We start from the raw sequence: 16,452 nt of genomic DNA on the forward strand, positions 1-16,452 counted from the left end.
CTCTCTGTGCTTCCACAGCACTTACAACAATCTAGTTACGTGTCTGCTTCATAAACTCCTTTAGTCAGAGTATAAACTTTCATTTGTGGGGCTGCCTGGTGGTTGGCAAAATGCTGAATATGCAATTCAGCAAACTCAACAAAATTATATCTATTTCTATATGAAAGCTTTACATTTTTAAAAAAAATTTAAGTGTTTATTTTTGAGAGAGGGAGAGAGAGAGAGAGACAGGGCACGAGTGGGGGAGGGGCAGAGAAAGAGGGAAACTGAGAATCTGAAGCAGGCTCCAGGCTCTGAGCTGTCAGCAGAGCCCAGTGCGGGGCTCGAACTCACAAACTGCGAGATCACGCCCTGAGCCGAAGTCGGCCGCTTAACCAACTGAGCCACCCAGGCTATCCCTGAAAGCTATAAAATTTTTAATAAATAAAAACTATTTTGCTTAGATGCTCTAGTTAATGAGGCCTGAGTTTCATTTAAATTACTATGATAGAACACTTAACTGGCTCGTAACACAAGAGTCAGGAACCACCAGCTTGTAGCCTTTGACTTGATCTATAGAACAAACATTAAGAGGCAATAGTTGTATTCATGCCAAACAGCTATCTCATACTTTGAAAATTCATTAGCACTAGTATGACAGCGAACTACAATAAAGCGCTGTTACTTTAGGAAAGCTGGTTTCCACTGATCTTCCTTCTGAGGATGTCTCTTTCTGAAAGATTCTATTATAATCTCCCTCAGCATCTCTGTACACTCCCCTTTGTTCCTTCTCTATTCAATATGGATGGATAAACAGTCAGATATAGTAGCCATTCATTACCACACTGTACAGAGTACTGCTTAAAAGCAAGGATTTAGATGTCAACAAACCTTTGCAAAAATCCTAACTATTTGTGAACTATGTGGCCAACTTACTTAACCCCTCTAAGTTTCAATGACTGCATCTACGTAAGAATCTCACGGAACTGTTGCAAAGACAAAATGAGATTATGAATAGAAATACTTATTAGCACATAGAATATACTCTATAAAAATGTTATAAAAATGTTAGCTAACACTACTATGTTCACTCTATTATGAACCTTTACCTGACAGACAAAAAAGTTGCTCTTATTCCAATGTTTCTATTTGTTAGAGAAATGATGTTTATATTCCTCATTTTCAATTTCAAAAGTACACAAGTACAAAAGCACTATCTAAATGATTCTCGCTCTCATGCACTTTCTCCCCCTTTCTCTCTGTATATAATATAAAACACACTAAAAACAGGTGAAAGAGTGAACACTGGTTTTATCTCAACTGATGGAATTCTAGGTGACTTCTATACTCTTATATTTGCTTATTTGTATCTTCTACAGCAAATATGTACTTCTTAAAAAAAAAACTTTTAGGTAGATGAAATATTCCTAAATGTACTAGAGACAAGACATGTTTGGAAAATCCTGAAATGGACCTAGATCTCACGGAACATTTGCGGACAAAAACTTTCAAAAGTCATTCTGTTTTGTTGTTTTTAAAATTTGTTTTATGTTTATTCATTTTTGAGAGACAGAGCATAAGTGGGGGAGAGGTAGAAAGAGAGAGGGAGACAGAATCTGAAGCAGGCTCCAGGCTCCAAGCTGTCAGTACAGAGCCCAGCATGGGTCTTGGACCCACGAACCGTGAGATCATGACCTGAGCTGAAGTCAGACGCTTAACCAACTGAGCCACCCAGGTGCCCCTCAAAAGCCATTCTGAACAAAATGCCTCATTTGAGGTTTTCAAATTGATTTTTTTTAATTTTTTTTAATTTTTTATTTTTTTAGCGTTTATTTGTTATTGAGAGACAGAACATGAGCAAGGGAGGGGTAGAGAGATAGGGAGATGCAGAATCTGAAGCAGCTCCGGACTCTGAGCTGTCGGCACAGAGCCTGATGTGGGGCTCGAACTCACAAACCGCGAGATCATGACCTGAGCTGAAGTCGGTCGCTTAACCGACTGAGCCACTCAGGTGCCCCACAAATTGATTTTTAATATAAAAAAATTACAACTGGGGCTCCTGGGTGGCTCAGTCAGTTAAGTGTTCAACTCGTGATTTTGGCTAAGGTCATGATCTCGCAGTACATGGGTTCAAGCCCCACATCAGGCTCTGTACAGACAGTGCAAAGCTTGCCTGGGATTCTCTCTCCCTCAAACTAAATAACAAACTTTAAAAATCTATGTATCGAAAATTACACTAGATTATTTTAATAAGACAATCCAGTTTGACAGACCTGGAGCAGTTAGTTTGTGTTGCTAAGGTTTCCACTAAAAATGCAAAAAGAGCGTCTTCATGCTTTTGTCTGGTCTGGTTGTGGCAGCCAAGACTGAATGAGGGAATACAGGAATCACAAAAACATGGAGGGAAGGAGATAATTCTTGCCAACTCAGAAATAACCTTGTAACCAGCAAATTCGCTCCAAAAAAGGAAGTAAAAATTTGAGTTAACGTGACAAGTGTTAGAAAATCATTTCCCTTATACTCTTTCCTTCTGGTTGATTCTACTTTAAAAGCTTAGTTTAAACCAATTAAATTAAAAGCAAGCCAGTGGGAAGGGAAAAAAAGAAGATCCTCATCTCACATCTGCCTTGAGTCCCGTCACTGATCATCTGTATCCCTGAAGCACACTGGATCCCAGGAAGCCTCTCAGCCCAGGGATCATGAAAGATCACAATTAATTCACTTCAATAAACACTTTCTATGTTTCAGGTTCTGTGTTGTACAGGATATAAAAAGACAAGAAAAATCCAATCACAAATATGATCTGGCTGCACACACATATTGCTTACCAATGTCTACAGCCGAACTGACAAATGGCCACATGGTGAGGGCTCTCCCTTTTTCCTTGCTGTTCTACACACATTCTTCCTAAACTGTGTACTTGACTAAACATAATCTCTCCAGATTATAGGCAAACTATTTTCATATAAGTGGCTATGAGCCCCAGATGGGAATGCCAAAAGTATCTGAAAGATACGATTCCTACTCTCAAAACAACATATAAAAGGATTCAAAGAAACAAACATATAAACTACAGCACAAGGCATAATATGGTAAATTACATAAATTTATGGAATTAAAAGATGCACAGGAAATATCACACTCAGATAAAGGGTAGGAAGAAGGAGAACAGGAAAAAGTTTTCTTTCAAAATGAACACAGAGAAAGACAGTGAAACCTGACTGAAGAAAGAGACAAGAAAATAAGGAGCATGCTCTGAAATGAGTAGCATGCCCAGGATGAATAGCATAATGGAAAATAAGATTTCAAAAACAAAATTAGTGACATCTTAAAAAAGGGCCAAGAAGGCCAGGATGAAGACTTCATGCTTCATTTAGTAGTTAAGGGAACCATGAAACCCAAATGAGAGATACAATAAATACATTTTAAATTTTTTTTTTCAACGTTTATTTATTTTTGGGACAGAGAGAGACAGAGCATGAACGGGGGAGGGGCAGAGAGAGAGGGAGACACAGAATCGGAAACAGGCTCCAGGCTCTGAGCCATCAGCCCAGAGCCCGACGCGGGGCTCGAACTCACGGACCGCGAGATCGCAACCTGGCTGAAGTCGGACACTTAACCGACTGCGCCACCCAGGCGCCCCAGTGGTAATATATTTTTAACCTGACCAAAAAAAGTATTCCATAAGACAAATCTGCACCTACTATTGTAAAACTTTCTTTGGATGACTAGAAAAACATAATCATAAAGATGTGCCAAATGTGGAATACTGCCTACACAGCTGTCAAACTAATTTATCTAACACATGCAAATCAACTTTAAAAGACGATGGAAGAAGCACTTGGACTTTTCATTTTGCATCTTATCCTTCTTTTCAAGACTCCCTGCCAAAGGTAACAGAACAAAGAGCTAATGCCAAAACAAACATGCTCCAAGTTCTTAGGTCAGGTCAGCAGATTAATGGAATGTTAAAGTGTTTCTCATTTTTAAAAACATGTGAATTTGTTTTATAGAAAATAAAATTTGGAATGGAAAGTTAACAACAAAAATAAAACCCTCTTCTTTTCCTTTCCTTTCTTGAACGTATTGAATTTGAATTATCAAACTAACCTAACACAGAACAATGACTACCCTGCCACAAAAACATGACAAGCCAAAATCTGTCACATTTCCTTCAAAAACAGAATTCCAAATTCTATTCTCTCTTATCTACACTGAATCCTGATTATGAAGAAACAATGTATTTATTTCAAATACTAGTATTATGAATTTATGTATCAAATAGGCAATAATTTTAATAGTGGCTAACAGGGAACACTATAGGCTTATTTTTTTTTAATTTATTTAGTGTGTATTTATTTTTGAGAGAGAGAAAAAGAGAGGGAGAGGGAGAGAGGGAGGGAGGGAAGGAGAGAGGGAGGAAGAGAGGGAGGAAGAGAGAGAGGAAGAGAGAGAGGAAGAGAGAGAGAGGGAGGGAGGGAGAGAGAGAGAGAGAGAGAGAGAGAGATCGAGTGTGAGCTGGGGAGGGGCAAAGAAAGAGGGAGACACAGAATCTGAAGCAGGCTCCAGGCTCTGAACTGTCAGCACAGAGCCTGACGCGGGGCTCGAACTCACAAGTGGTGAGTGTCAGAGCCAAAGTCTGACACTTAACCAACTGAGCCCCCCAGGCTCCCCAGGCTTATTTACTTTTAATTCACTTAATCCCCTACAACAAACCCATGACACAGGTATTATCATCTGTATTCTATAGTTTGGAACTCAGAGAGATTGAGAAACTTGTCTATACTCACTATAATCTTTGAGTTAGGCCAAGGCAGAGATAAGATTCAAGTACTTTATATTTTCCACTATCTTACAGGGCCTGTCATAACTCAACTACCATGTAATCTAATCTCTGACCCTCCCCCCGCCCCTGCTCCCCCCTCCAAGCGCATTCTACTAGCCAAAGTTACACCACTTTTCACAGACTCAAAACAAAACAAACAAAAAGCACATTACCTTGCAAGGCAGCCCACTCCTCAAATCTACTCCAAATTAACTTCTCAATCCCTTCAACCGCACCTCAGATGGCATCATTTCAAGTCCCTGAGCGTTCCATCCCTTGAGTACCCTCTACCAACATGCCTTTTAAGACAGGGCAACAGTGCACAGTGAATGAGTATTCCATTATGGCCCAATCATCTCAAAAGAGAGAACACAACACCTATATCAAAGCAATCCAAACTTCCTTTACTATTTTGGACAGCCACATCACCAACGACTCTTGCTTGGTTTACATTCAAGGAAAATTGTTCTTCAATTTATAATTACTGTTAAGGAATCTATTTCTTGAGTTCTTCACATCTAAGTACAGTTCTTTATTCTGGCTAAATTTCACTTTTATTGGCCAATGGCCTTCCCAACTAATGATTTCTGGATTTTGACTTATCATCTGAAATCATCCTCATACTTCAGTTTTAACTCATTTGCAAAATTATTCACCGCGTCACCACTGCCCCCATACAATAAATGCCTTATTAATAAAGTGGTGAATAGGAGAAGAGAGAACTCTAAAATCTGTCCCTGGGCATCTCTGTCCAAGGTACAATTCATGCCTTCCTCAGTCTCCTTAGGATACAGCTATTAAATTAGCTGTCTATTAAATTATATGTCTATGAAATTATAAAACTGTCTATCCATATGCTTATTCGTTGACATTTCTCCACATCCTCTTCAAGCATGACAGACTTTTTCAAATATCTTATAGATATACATCACACCTATTACACTACCCTGATCTACAAGTTCAATAAACCTATCAAAAAAAGAAGGAATGAAAGAGAAGCAAAAGTGACTTGCTCCTAAAGAAATTATGCTAACACACAGTGATCAGTGTTTTTCTCATGCTCCATCAAAAAACAGAAGAACACTACTGAGCAAAAGACAGAATTTGACCCCATAATTTAATCAAAGAGATTAAGATTAATCTCTCTAAGATAGTGCAAAATATAAAGTAGTTGAATCTTATTTGTAAGGACAAAAAGAGTGGAATTTCGTATTCGAGTGACAAAAACAGAAATATTATTATAGTTCCTCATGAATACAAATGACATTTATTACAAACATTTATATTTCCAGTTGATACCACTTTCATCTGCAAAGATAAATTTCATATGTACTTTCAGTTATTATTATGGCTTTCAGTTATTGCAATGTTTCTCATATTATCCAAATAAAATCTGTTAAGGAAGAATAAATGTTATTAACCTGAACATATTAAAAAAAACACAACAGTTCTTGTGGAATATTAACTGCTGGAAAGGTCACGTATGAAACCACACTGGCCTGATTCTAAATCTCAGTGTTTCAGAGTTACAAGAAACGTGGGGTATCAGTTTACAATTACCTCCTTTTACAGGTGAAGACACCGAGGGTTTTCGGAGATGGAATGATTTGACCAAGCTCACAAAACTAATTCTGGCATGGCTGGGCAGAAAAATAACATCGACTCAGGGGCTGTTGGTAATATTTCACAAAACCCTGTCTTTAAAAATAATATGAAAGAAGAAAACAAATACTTTCTTACCAGCTGCACTTCACCAAAAGCACCTCTCCCAATCACTTTTACAACATCATAGTCTTCTGCTTTCATCTGCAGACCTCTGATTTTTTTCACAATTTTCTCATCTGCAATAAAAAAGATTACATTTATAAACAATACTTTACAATAATCACCATATTTGTAAACAAATTTTCATTTCAAGAAACTGGGATTCGTTTTTAGCTAAATCTGTCAGTTTTCAAAGGTTGCTTTTTAAAAAGTTAAGATACATATTAACTTTACATGAAAGAACCAAAATGCTATGGTTTATTAACACATATAAAACAAACAGTACTGACAACCAAAAAGTAAGAATTAAGCTATTCTGTTGCTTGACAAGATGACAGCTGAACAATGAGGATCCACGCGTCCTAGCAGTGCATTCTGAATCACGGCAGAGAGCTGCTATGAAATTACTTGCAAGGCTAATCTTAGTAATAAATTTTCATAGTCTACTTCTTTGGGAAGTAGAAATCACATATTGTAGATATAGTACCTAAAGACAAGATTGTTTAGTCATGAAAATAGCCCAGTCTCTAACAATTCCAACTTAAAAAGCTTACTATAGATGATATAAAGTGTGTATTAGATTATTTTGAGAATTTATTCTTAGAATTCAACCTCATTTACACCTTCACTCCAACATCAATACTGGCAAATATTAAGTTACTGCATACATGACAATAATTGTTATCGCATTTTCTTTCATTACCTAGACCGACATGTCTACATTCATACAAACATAAGGCTCATTAAGTCTCCTAAGTAGTGTAAATCTAAGTCTTAAAATTGTTGGTATTAATTTAAAAGTTCTCTTTGAACTGCCATAAATAACCTGTGCTAAACTCAGTCTGAATAATTTATATAAAATCTTGAACTTTAACATACTGCAACTAGATCTGCAGTTTTTCTTTAAAAATAAAGAATGCTCGCATTTAAATGAACCAACTAGCAAACTAGTTTATAGACTATAATATTAATCAAACATAAATCTCTTATCAAAAGTATAGTTATAGGATCAAATATGAAGGTTACTCACATCTATTTAAGAAATTATCTATATTCTTGTTTTTCCTCAAAGCAGGAAAATCCAAATCAAGGACCAAGGAATTTAAGCCATCCTGTTTAACAAAAAATTAAAAAAAGGAAAAAGAAAGTTGTTACAATTTCCAAATATTAAAAAAAAAGTCTTTAAATTTTATATGTTGTTCTTGCTAAATAAATATCAATCTACTTTGTATGAAATTGTCCAATGGTTCCATATCCAACAGTTTTAACTCATTTCCTAACTTCTGCCAGAGAATATTATGAATGATTGTATCATGTTTTCCTTTGTTATTTTAGCCAGTAGAAAAATATCAGTTTAAAATATGCACCCACTATTATTTCTGCTAGTCAGATGTCTTCCTTTCTCTCTTTAAATGCCCAGTAAAATTTCACCACGCTTTTTTGACTTTAAGAAATGCACACAGGGGCGCCTGGGTGGCTTAGTAGGTTGAGCATCTGACACTTGATTTTGGCTCAGGTCATGATCCCAGAGTCGTGGGATCGAGCCTCATGTTGGGCTCTGTGCTGAGCATAGAACTGTTAAAATTTTTCTCTCTCTCCCCCTCCCTCCGTTCTCCCTCTTTCCCTCTCTCCCCCTCTCTCTCTGCCTCTGTTCCCCATCCACTCTCTCTCTCTCTCTCTCTCTCTCTAAAATAAGAAAAAGAGAAAGAAATACACACAGACTAAAGAAATTAAGAAAATAATCCCATTTACAACTGCATCAAAAAGAATAAAATACCTAGGAATCAATTTAACCAAGGAGGTGAAAGACCTGCACACTGGAAACTGTAAGATATTCGTGAAAGAAACTGAAGATACAAATAAATGGAAAGATATTCCCTACTTATGGATTAGAAGAGTTAATATTGTTAAAATGTCCATACTACCCAAGCAATCTGCAGATCCAACGCAATACCCATCAAAATTCCAATGGCATACTTCACAGAACTGTAACAAATAACTGTAAACTTTGTATGGAACCACAAAAGGTAACAAATAGTCAAAGCAATTTTAAGAAGAACAAAGCTGGAGGGATCATCCTCCCAGATTTCAAACTATACCACAAAGCTATAATAATCAAAACAGTATGGTATTGGAACAAAAACAGACACACAGATCAATAAAAAGGAAAGTCCAGAAATAAACCAATACATATATGGACAATTAATCTTTGACAAAGGAGGAAGAACATATGATGGAGAAAGGACAGGCTCTTCAATAAATGGTGTTGGGAAAACTGGATGGCAACATGCAAAAGAATGAAACTAGACCACTGTCTTACACCGCACACAGAAATGACCTTGAAATGCATTAAAAACTTGAACGTAAGACCTGAAACCATAAAATTCCTAGAAGAAAACATAGTCACTAAGCCTTTTAACATGGTTTCAGTGACATCTTTATATGTATCTGACTCCAAAGGCAAGGGAAAGAGAAACAAAAATAAAGGACAAAAATAAATTTTTGGTACATCAAACCAAAAAGCTTCTGCACAGAGAAGAAAATGTACTGAATGGGAGAAGGTGTCTGCAGACCACATATCTAATATGGGGTTAATATTCAAAATATATAAAGAAATCATACAACTCAACAACAACAAAAAGCCAAAAATTTGATTTAAGAAATGGGCAGAAGAACTGAAGAGACATTTCTCCAAAGACAGATAGTATATGAAAAGAGTTCAACATCACTAATAATTAAGGAAATACAAATCAAAACCACAATGAGATTTCACCTAATACATACTAGAATTACCAAAGAAAAGAAGTAAGAAATGTTGGAGAAGATGTGGAGAAAAGGGAACCGTCGCACACTGTTGATGAGGTTGTAAAGTGATGCAGCCACTATGGAAAACAGTATGGAGATTCCTCAAAAAACTAAGAATAGAACTACAATATGAGACAGATATTCCACCTCTGAGTATTGATCTGAAGAATATGAAAACACCAATTTGAAAAAATATTTACAACCCTAAGCCAACTGCAGCATTATTTGCAATAGCCAAGATATGGAAACAACCTAAGTGTTTATCAACAGATGAATGATAAAGAAGATAGTGTATATACAATGGAATACTACTCAGTTATAAAAATGAATGAAATTTTGCCACCTGCAATAACATGGATGGACTTTGAGGATATTGTGCTAAGTGAAATAAGTCAGAAAGAGAAAGAAATACCCTATGATTTCACTCATATGTGGAATCTAAAAAAACCCAAATGAACAAAATAAAACAAACGCAGACCAGTAGTTACCAGAAGGGAAGGGGGTGAGGGGTAAACAAAATGGGTAAAGGGGGTCAATTGTATGGTGATGAATGATAACAAGACTTGTGGTGGTGATCACTTTGTAGTGTATACAAGATGTCAATTATAAAGCTGTACACCCGAAACTTATACCATAAAACAAAAAGAGAGAGAGAGAGAGAGAGAGAGAGAGAGAGAGAAAGAAAGAAAGAAAGACAGACAGACAGACAACCCGACTAAGGAAGTTCCCATTCACTTAACAAGCATTGATTTTTTGTTTGTTTGTTTGTTTTTGGCCTAATGCATACAAAGAACAGAACAGAAAAATCCAAAAACAAATATGACACTATCCTTTACACTCAGGGAACTCAGTCTCAAAAGTAAATTTCCCCTAAAAACATAAATACAGGAAAACACAATGTTCAGATTTCTTTTCAAGTTTTCTATATTTTCTCTACTTTTTACAAGCATACATTAAATTTATAGTCAAAATAAGAAAAAGTACATACATATAACTTGATGAGGGTTAAGAAAAACTAATAAGAAACAAAGTCTTTAATTACTCAAAGGATATGTCTATGAAGGTAACAATATTTCTAAAACACTATTGCATATACTGTCTCATCCCCAAGTAATTCTGAAGAGGGCATGAAGAAGTACTCTTCATTTTAAAATATAAACTAAGGCTTAGATAGTAAGCGACTCTGATTTGTCCAAGTTCATGCCATTAGGAAATGACATAGCAAATACTACTTAAAACTTAAAGGTCCAATATACTTAACTCATCCCTAGTCTCAATGGCCAGACTAACACCAAGAGGAGCTTGGAAGAGTAAAGAAGGAGCTTAAAGAACTGAAGGATTGCTAAAAAATAAAACAGCAATTAAAAAGCCTTTTAGGAATGTGAGTACGGTGGAATGGGAAAATTAGAAAGGCAACTTGAGTTTTTAATTTACTAATTACAGAGAAACTGCACATCCTATGTTTATTTACTATTCAGTTATACTTCATATTTTTAATTTTCATTCTTCAAATATTTTGTTCACATTTTATGAAAATATTATTTAATAACAGAAAGGGCACAGGTGTTAAGAGTAAACTACAAATTTTTTTTTACCAAAATTAAAATTCTTTATAACCCACTGATATCATCAATGCAGACACATAAAACAATCTTAATGCTCCTGAACTGAAAAAAAATACATTAAAAATAATAAATATTCAACTTCCAGTGAAGCTGAGATTATTCAAGTCACACTTTGAGATCCCACACATATATACACCCACAATTTCCCTCTCCAGGACAGATGAACTGCTTCAAGGATTCCAGCGTTTTAGCATACTTGGCTATTTTTATTTATTTTTTTTTTTTTAATTTTTTTTTTCAACATTTATTTATTTTTGGGACAGAGAAAGACAGAGCATGAACGGGGGAGGGGCAGAGAGAGAGGGAGACACAGAATCGGAAACAGGCTCCGGCTCTGAGCCATCAGCCCAGAGCCTGATGCGGGGCTCGAACTCACAGACCGCGAGATCGTGACCTGGCTGAACTCACGGACCGCGAGATCGTGACCTGGCTGAAGTCGGACGCTCAACCGACTGCGCCAGCCAGGCGCCCCACTTGGCTATTTTTAACTACCAAATTATTGCTATATCTTTTGGGCATAATTTTGCTATTAGCAATAAATTTACTGGTTTAAAATGTAAAATCTGGGGGCGCCTGGGTGGCGCAGTCGGTTAAGCGTCCGACTTCAGCCAGGTCACGATCTCGCGGTCCGTGAGTTCGAGCCCCGCGTCGGGCTCTGGGCTGATGGCTCAGAGCCTGGAGCCTGTTTCCGATTCTGTGTCTCCCTCTCTCTCTGCCCCTCCCCCGTTCATGCTCTGTCTCTCTCTGTCCCAAAAATAAACAAAAACGTTGAGAAAAAAAAAAATTAAAAAAAAAAAATGTAAAATCTGAATCACTTTTTTTTTAGGTATACCCATAATTAATGGCTTTAAATCAAAGAAAGGTGCATTTATTTGGAAAGCCTTCTTCTGTACCTCCATAACCTACCTCTACAAGAATTAAAAATTTTAATTGACGAGGCAAAAGCTTCTATTACAAGAAGAAATTTCTTCTTCTGGTTCAGAGACTTTTCAAACAAATGGAATATGAACACTTTATACAGATATGATAAAAGTAACTGCATTAAAATCTCCATCTACACATTGGGGTGCCTGGGTGGCTCAGTCAGTTGGGTGGCCGCCTTCAGCTCAGGTCATGATCTCGCGGGCTGTGGGTTATAGCGTCAGGCTTCGTGCTGGCAGCTCAGAGCCCAGAGCCTGCTTCCGATTCTGTCTCCCTCTCTCTCTCTCTCTCTGCCCCTCCCCCTGCTGTCTGTCTGTCTCTCTCTCTCAAATAATAAACATTAAAGAAAAAAATTAAAGTCTCCATCTACACATAACGATGAAAAAAGAAATCCTTTGGGAAAAACAAAAAAAGCTACAGCTTGGGGCGCCTGGGTGGCTCTGTCTGTCGGTTAAGCGTCCGACTTCAGCCAGGTCACGATCTCGCGGTCCGTGAGTTCGAGCCCCGCGTCGGGCTCTGGGCTGGTGGCTCAGAGCCTGGAGCCTGTTTCCGATTCTGTGTCTCCCTCTCTCTCTGCCCCTCACCCGTTCATGCTCTGTCTCTCTCTGTCCCAAAAATAAATAAACGTTGAAAAAAAAAAAATTAAAAAAAAAAAAAAAGCTACAGCTTGACATTAATAAAAGGATTGAATCCCTGCTTATCCCACATCCTCCCCACAAGTTATCACAAGAAGATGGGATCATGTAAAGATTAAATAGTCAAGAAGAAAATCTGGAAATAACTTATAAATGTTTCCCATAATATATCCTACCAGGGTAGAGTCTTTTTCAGCAGTTGTTCAACTCATCAGTAATACCATTTTGGTTTTCTTAAGCCACTTTTAAAGATCAAATAATACCTCACCTGTGCATTGTTTTTTTTTTTTTATATAGCATTTATTTTTGAATAATACTAGAATACTTTAATCTGCTAATAATTTATATCCGAAGAAAATGTATGGGGTAATATATATTTTAAAATGTACATTTACACTTGAGGTTTTATATTTATAAATTTTCACATCTGAAATGTATTCTATTTAGCACCACTTATTAAGAAACAAATTATGAATTATTTTAAGACACCAGTATTTTCAGTATATGAAATTAATACTGAGATCCAATGGCTAGGTTAGCTCAGGACTTAAAAACCTGTGTCTATGATCATCCTTGTTATGTACTTTCATATAAAGCCCAGGCAGTGAGATTTTTTTTTTTCAGTGTCTGTGATTTCAACAGATTCCCTTTGTAGAAAGTGATACTAAGCTGAGATTAAAAAAAGTTTTTTTAAAGAATAAAACTGAAAGAAAAGCCTACTACCAAAACTCCAAAGCAATGAACAAAATTAACACTACTTGTCCCTTTCATCACTTCCAAGTGCATATAAATGACAGGACCACATTTAAAAGAGCATTCAAAAACAAAACAAAACAAACAAAAAAGAAAAACCACCTACCACTGCCAAAAAATATTCAAGGGCCAAAGAGAAAAATGCCAAATAATGAATAGGAACTAAAGGCACAAATATATAGAAGATTTAAGGGCAGGGAGCAGTAAAACCAATGGCGGAAAATTAAAAGGGCCTTGATGTGGTAAAGAACCAAAACCAGACTGATTACTGGGAAAACAGTAGCTAGAATGAAAATCTCAGCCCCAAAAGAAATTGAAAGAAGTCTTACTGCCCAAGTTCTATACAAAACTGCACAACTAGGTAAGTCAGATACAGCTTTCAATCAAGTCCTGAGCTAACCTCCGAAAACCTGCCCAGTTACTAAATCCTCCACATCTCTAATATTACTGGCCGAGAAAACATGAATCTCCTCCAATACTGGACTGTGGTTATCTACATGTGAAAAGTTAACATCAGAGGCAGAGGAAGGCAGAGAACAGTGCATTATACTACTGCCTTCCTGAACAAATAGGTACAAGCCAACACCCAATTTTTCCCATTATAATGATCATGGTGGAAAGTATATATGTAATGGCTTATTTTCCTAACTTTTCCTGAATGCAGAGCCTTTAAAATTTTAAATGCCAAGAAAGAATGAAGTGCTGGACTTGATTTCACTTTCACTATAAACTGCCCCTAAATATCTGTTTTAAAATATCCAAATAAATGGGGCGCCTGGGTGGCTGAGTCGCTTAAGTGTCTTTCAGCTAAGGTCACTTTCAGCCCAGGGTTTGTGAGTTCAAGCCCTTCATTGGGCTCTCTGCTGTCACCGAGCCTGCCTCAGATTCTCTGTGCCCCTCTCCTGCTTGTGCTCTCTTTCTCTCTCAAAATAAACTTTAAAATAAAGTAAAATAAAATATCCAAATAAAATGCATTCCTCCCCTCTACTCCCCCAAAAGGAACAAATTTGGAAAGACTTCACCAACTGGGAATGCCTGAAGTGATAAGCAAAATGATAAGAGACACTATGCTAGGAATTTCAATTGTTAAATGCAGCCCAAAATATCCTTTAACTGAAAATTGTATAAAATTATGAGTTGTCAGCATATGGATAGTATTTTTTAACTGGGTAAGATCACTAAAGGAGTATAGACAAATAAAAAAGGACCAAGGGACTGAGTCCTGGGATATACCAACATTAAGAGAATGAGAAGAGGGGACTAAGAAGGAACCAATAAAGGAAGAAGAAAATCTACACTTGTGTTATCTTAGTAGCAAGAATGAGAGAGTGATACATACATAGTCAATGTGACTTGTTTCAAATATAGTTATTTAAGGCTGTGAATTTAGCAATGTGGAGGTCATCAGTTACTTTCATAAGAGCTATTTAAACTATAAATCTGTTATTTTCAAATCACCATTCATTACCTTCTTACTACTTCTGTTTTACTATGATTGCTGTACTCGCATTTAAAAAACAAAACAAAAACCTTCTTGAAGACATTATTTTGGGTTCACACTCACAGACCTTAAATAATACCTAGCATTCCAACTTGACCATAGTCAATATCGTATTTATTACTAACAAAAGGAAGTTTTCTAGACTTGTTTGTGTCATGTACTGTGCAATGCATTTTTACATGCAGTCAACATTTTAATCCTGATAACAAAATATAAGCTAGGTTACTACAGTTATACCCACATCAGTAGGCACAGAAACTAAAGTTATAAGGCAGGTTAAAACATCTGCCCAAGCCAACAGTTTACAAGTGACAGTATTAGAATTTTATGATACATTTATATTTTAAACATTACTGAACTTAATTAAAGTTATTCCTCTAACAGAACACTGAACAACATCCAGGTTTTAAAGTTAAGAGCACAAATGAATAGGAAACATATTTTCTGTGTATCTGCTAGACAGATAAGTAACCAGGAAATGTTATTTAAATGAATTCTTCATACATTTCCTCCTTCTGTTACTGCAACTCCAACTACAAATACAAAACTAAAAACTGTGGGACCAAAGAAATCCAACTTAGCAAATAAAATATAAATTTTTAAGCCACCCATATGCACGTGGAGAAACTTCTGAAACTTAAGTATACTCCATATTATTTTTACACTATACCCTCTATCTCACCTAGAAAAATCTAAGTCATATTAATAGATCTGCTATCGTTTATCAACATCAGATGAGTAAAATCCTTAATGCTTATTTTACAATATTTAGTCTAAGATCTGTCAGTCAAATTAAATTAAATAAACTAAATGTATCCTGTCACCTAACAAAAAAGAATCTTTAAAGAAAAAAAGTCATTGAGGAAAGTAAGAAATAAGAATATTGGGTGAAAGTGTCTCACACACATTTTGCATCCTATAAATTAACTTCACTATATAAACTTGAGTAGCTAACTTAATGAAGCATAAGAGAAATTTTCCTATTTGCTTATATATATTTTCAACTACCTATAGTTACAATAAAATGAGTTCTTAAAACTCCCTACTGCCTTAAAACAATATATATGGTACATTAATGAAGTAATACTTTTCTAACAGTAACATTCATATTTAGAACACTTAAAGATGAGCAATTATGGGGCGCCTGGGTGGCTCATTTGGTTAAGTGACAGACTTCGGCTCAGGTCCTGCTCTCAAGGTTTGTGAGTCCGAGCCCTGTGATGGGCTCTGTGCTGACAGCTCAGAGCTTGGAGCCTGCTTCAGATTCTATGTCTCCCTTTCTCTCTGTCCCTCACCTGCTCGTGCCCTCTCTGTGTATCTCAAAAATAAACGTTAAAAAAAAAAAAAAAAAGAGTAATTATATCAAAAACGTATTTAAAATCTGAACTCTGAATTGTAGGGGGAAGGAGAACCTCCTTGAACAAAGAATACAATTTCCACTGATACTAAGCCTTTTTTTTTTTTTTTTTTTAATTTAAGAAAGAGAGACAGCACGTGAACCATGGGAGAGGGGTAGAAGGAGAGAGAATCCTAAGCAGGCCCCAGGCTCAGCGTAGAGCCCAATGCTGAGCTTGGTCCCACAACCTTAGGTTCATGACCTGAGCAGAAATCAAAAATGGACATTAAACTGACTGAGCTACCCAG

The 16,452-nt window shown here is 36.5% G+C and overlaps 1 protein-coding gene across 4 annotated transcripts in view; it reads right to left on the reverse strand.

Annotated features, from left to right (window-relative positions):
* Window positions 1-16,452, reverse strand: part of ROCK2 (Rho associated coiled-coil containing protein kinase 2) — a 133,919-nt gene that overhangs the window by 69,282 nt on the left and 48,185 nt on the right. For all 4 annotated transcript variants that reach the window (XM_040496087.1, XM_040496086.1, XM_040496084.1 and 1 more), the window contains exons 2-3: window positions 7,599-7,680; window positions 6,545-6,645 (exon numbers count right to left, since the gene is read on the reverse strand). In XM_040496087.1, coding sequence (XP_040352021.1) covers window positions 6,545-6,645; window positions 7,599-7,680 — 183 coding nt within the window. The remainder of the gene's footprint in view (window positions 1-6,544; window positions 6,646-7,598; window positions 7,681-16,452) is intronic.

The sequence above is a fragment of the Herpailurus yagouaroundi genome, unplaced genomic scaffold (genome assembly GCF_014898765.1).
Source record: "Herpailurus yagouaroundi ecotype Mexico unplaced genomic scaffold, PumYag 188, whole genome shotgun sequence".
Lineage (NCBI taxonomy): Eukaryota > Metazoa > Chordata > Mammalia > Carnivora > Felidae > Herpailurus > Herpailurus yagouaroundi.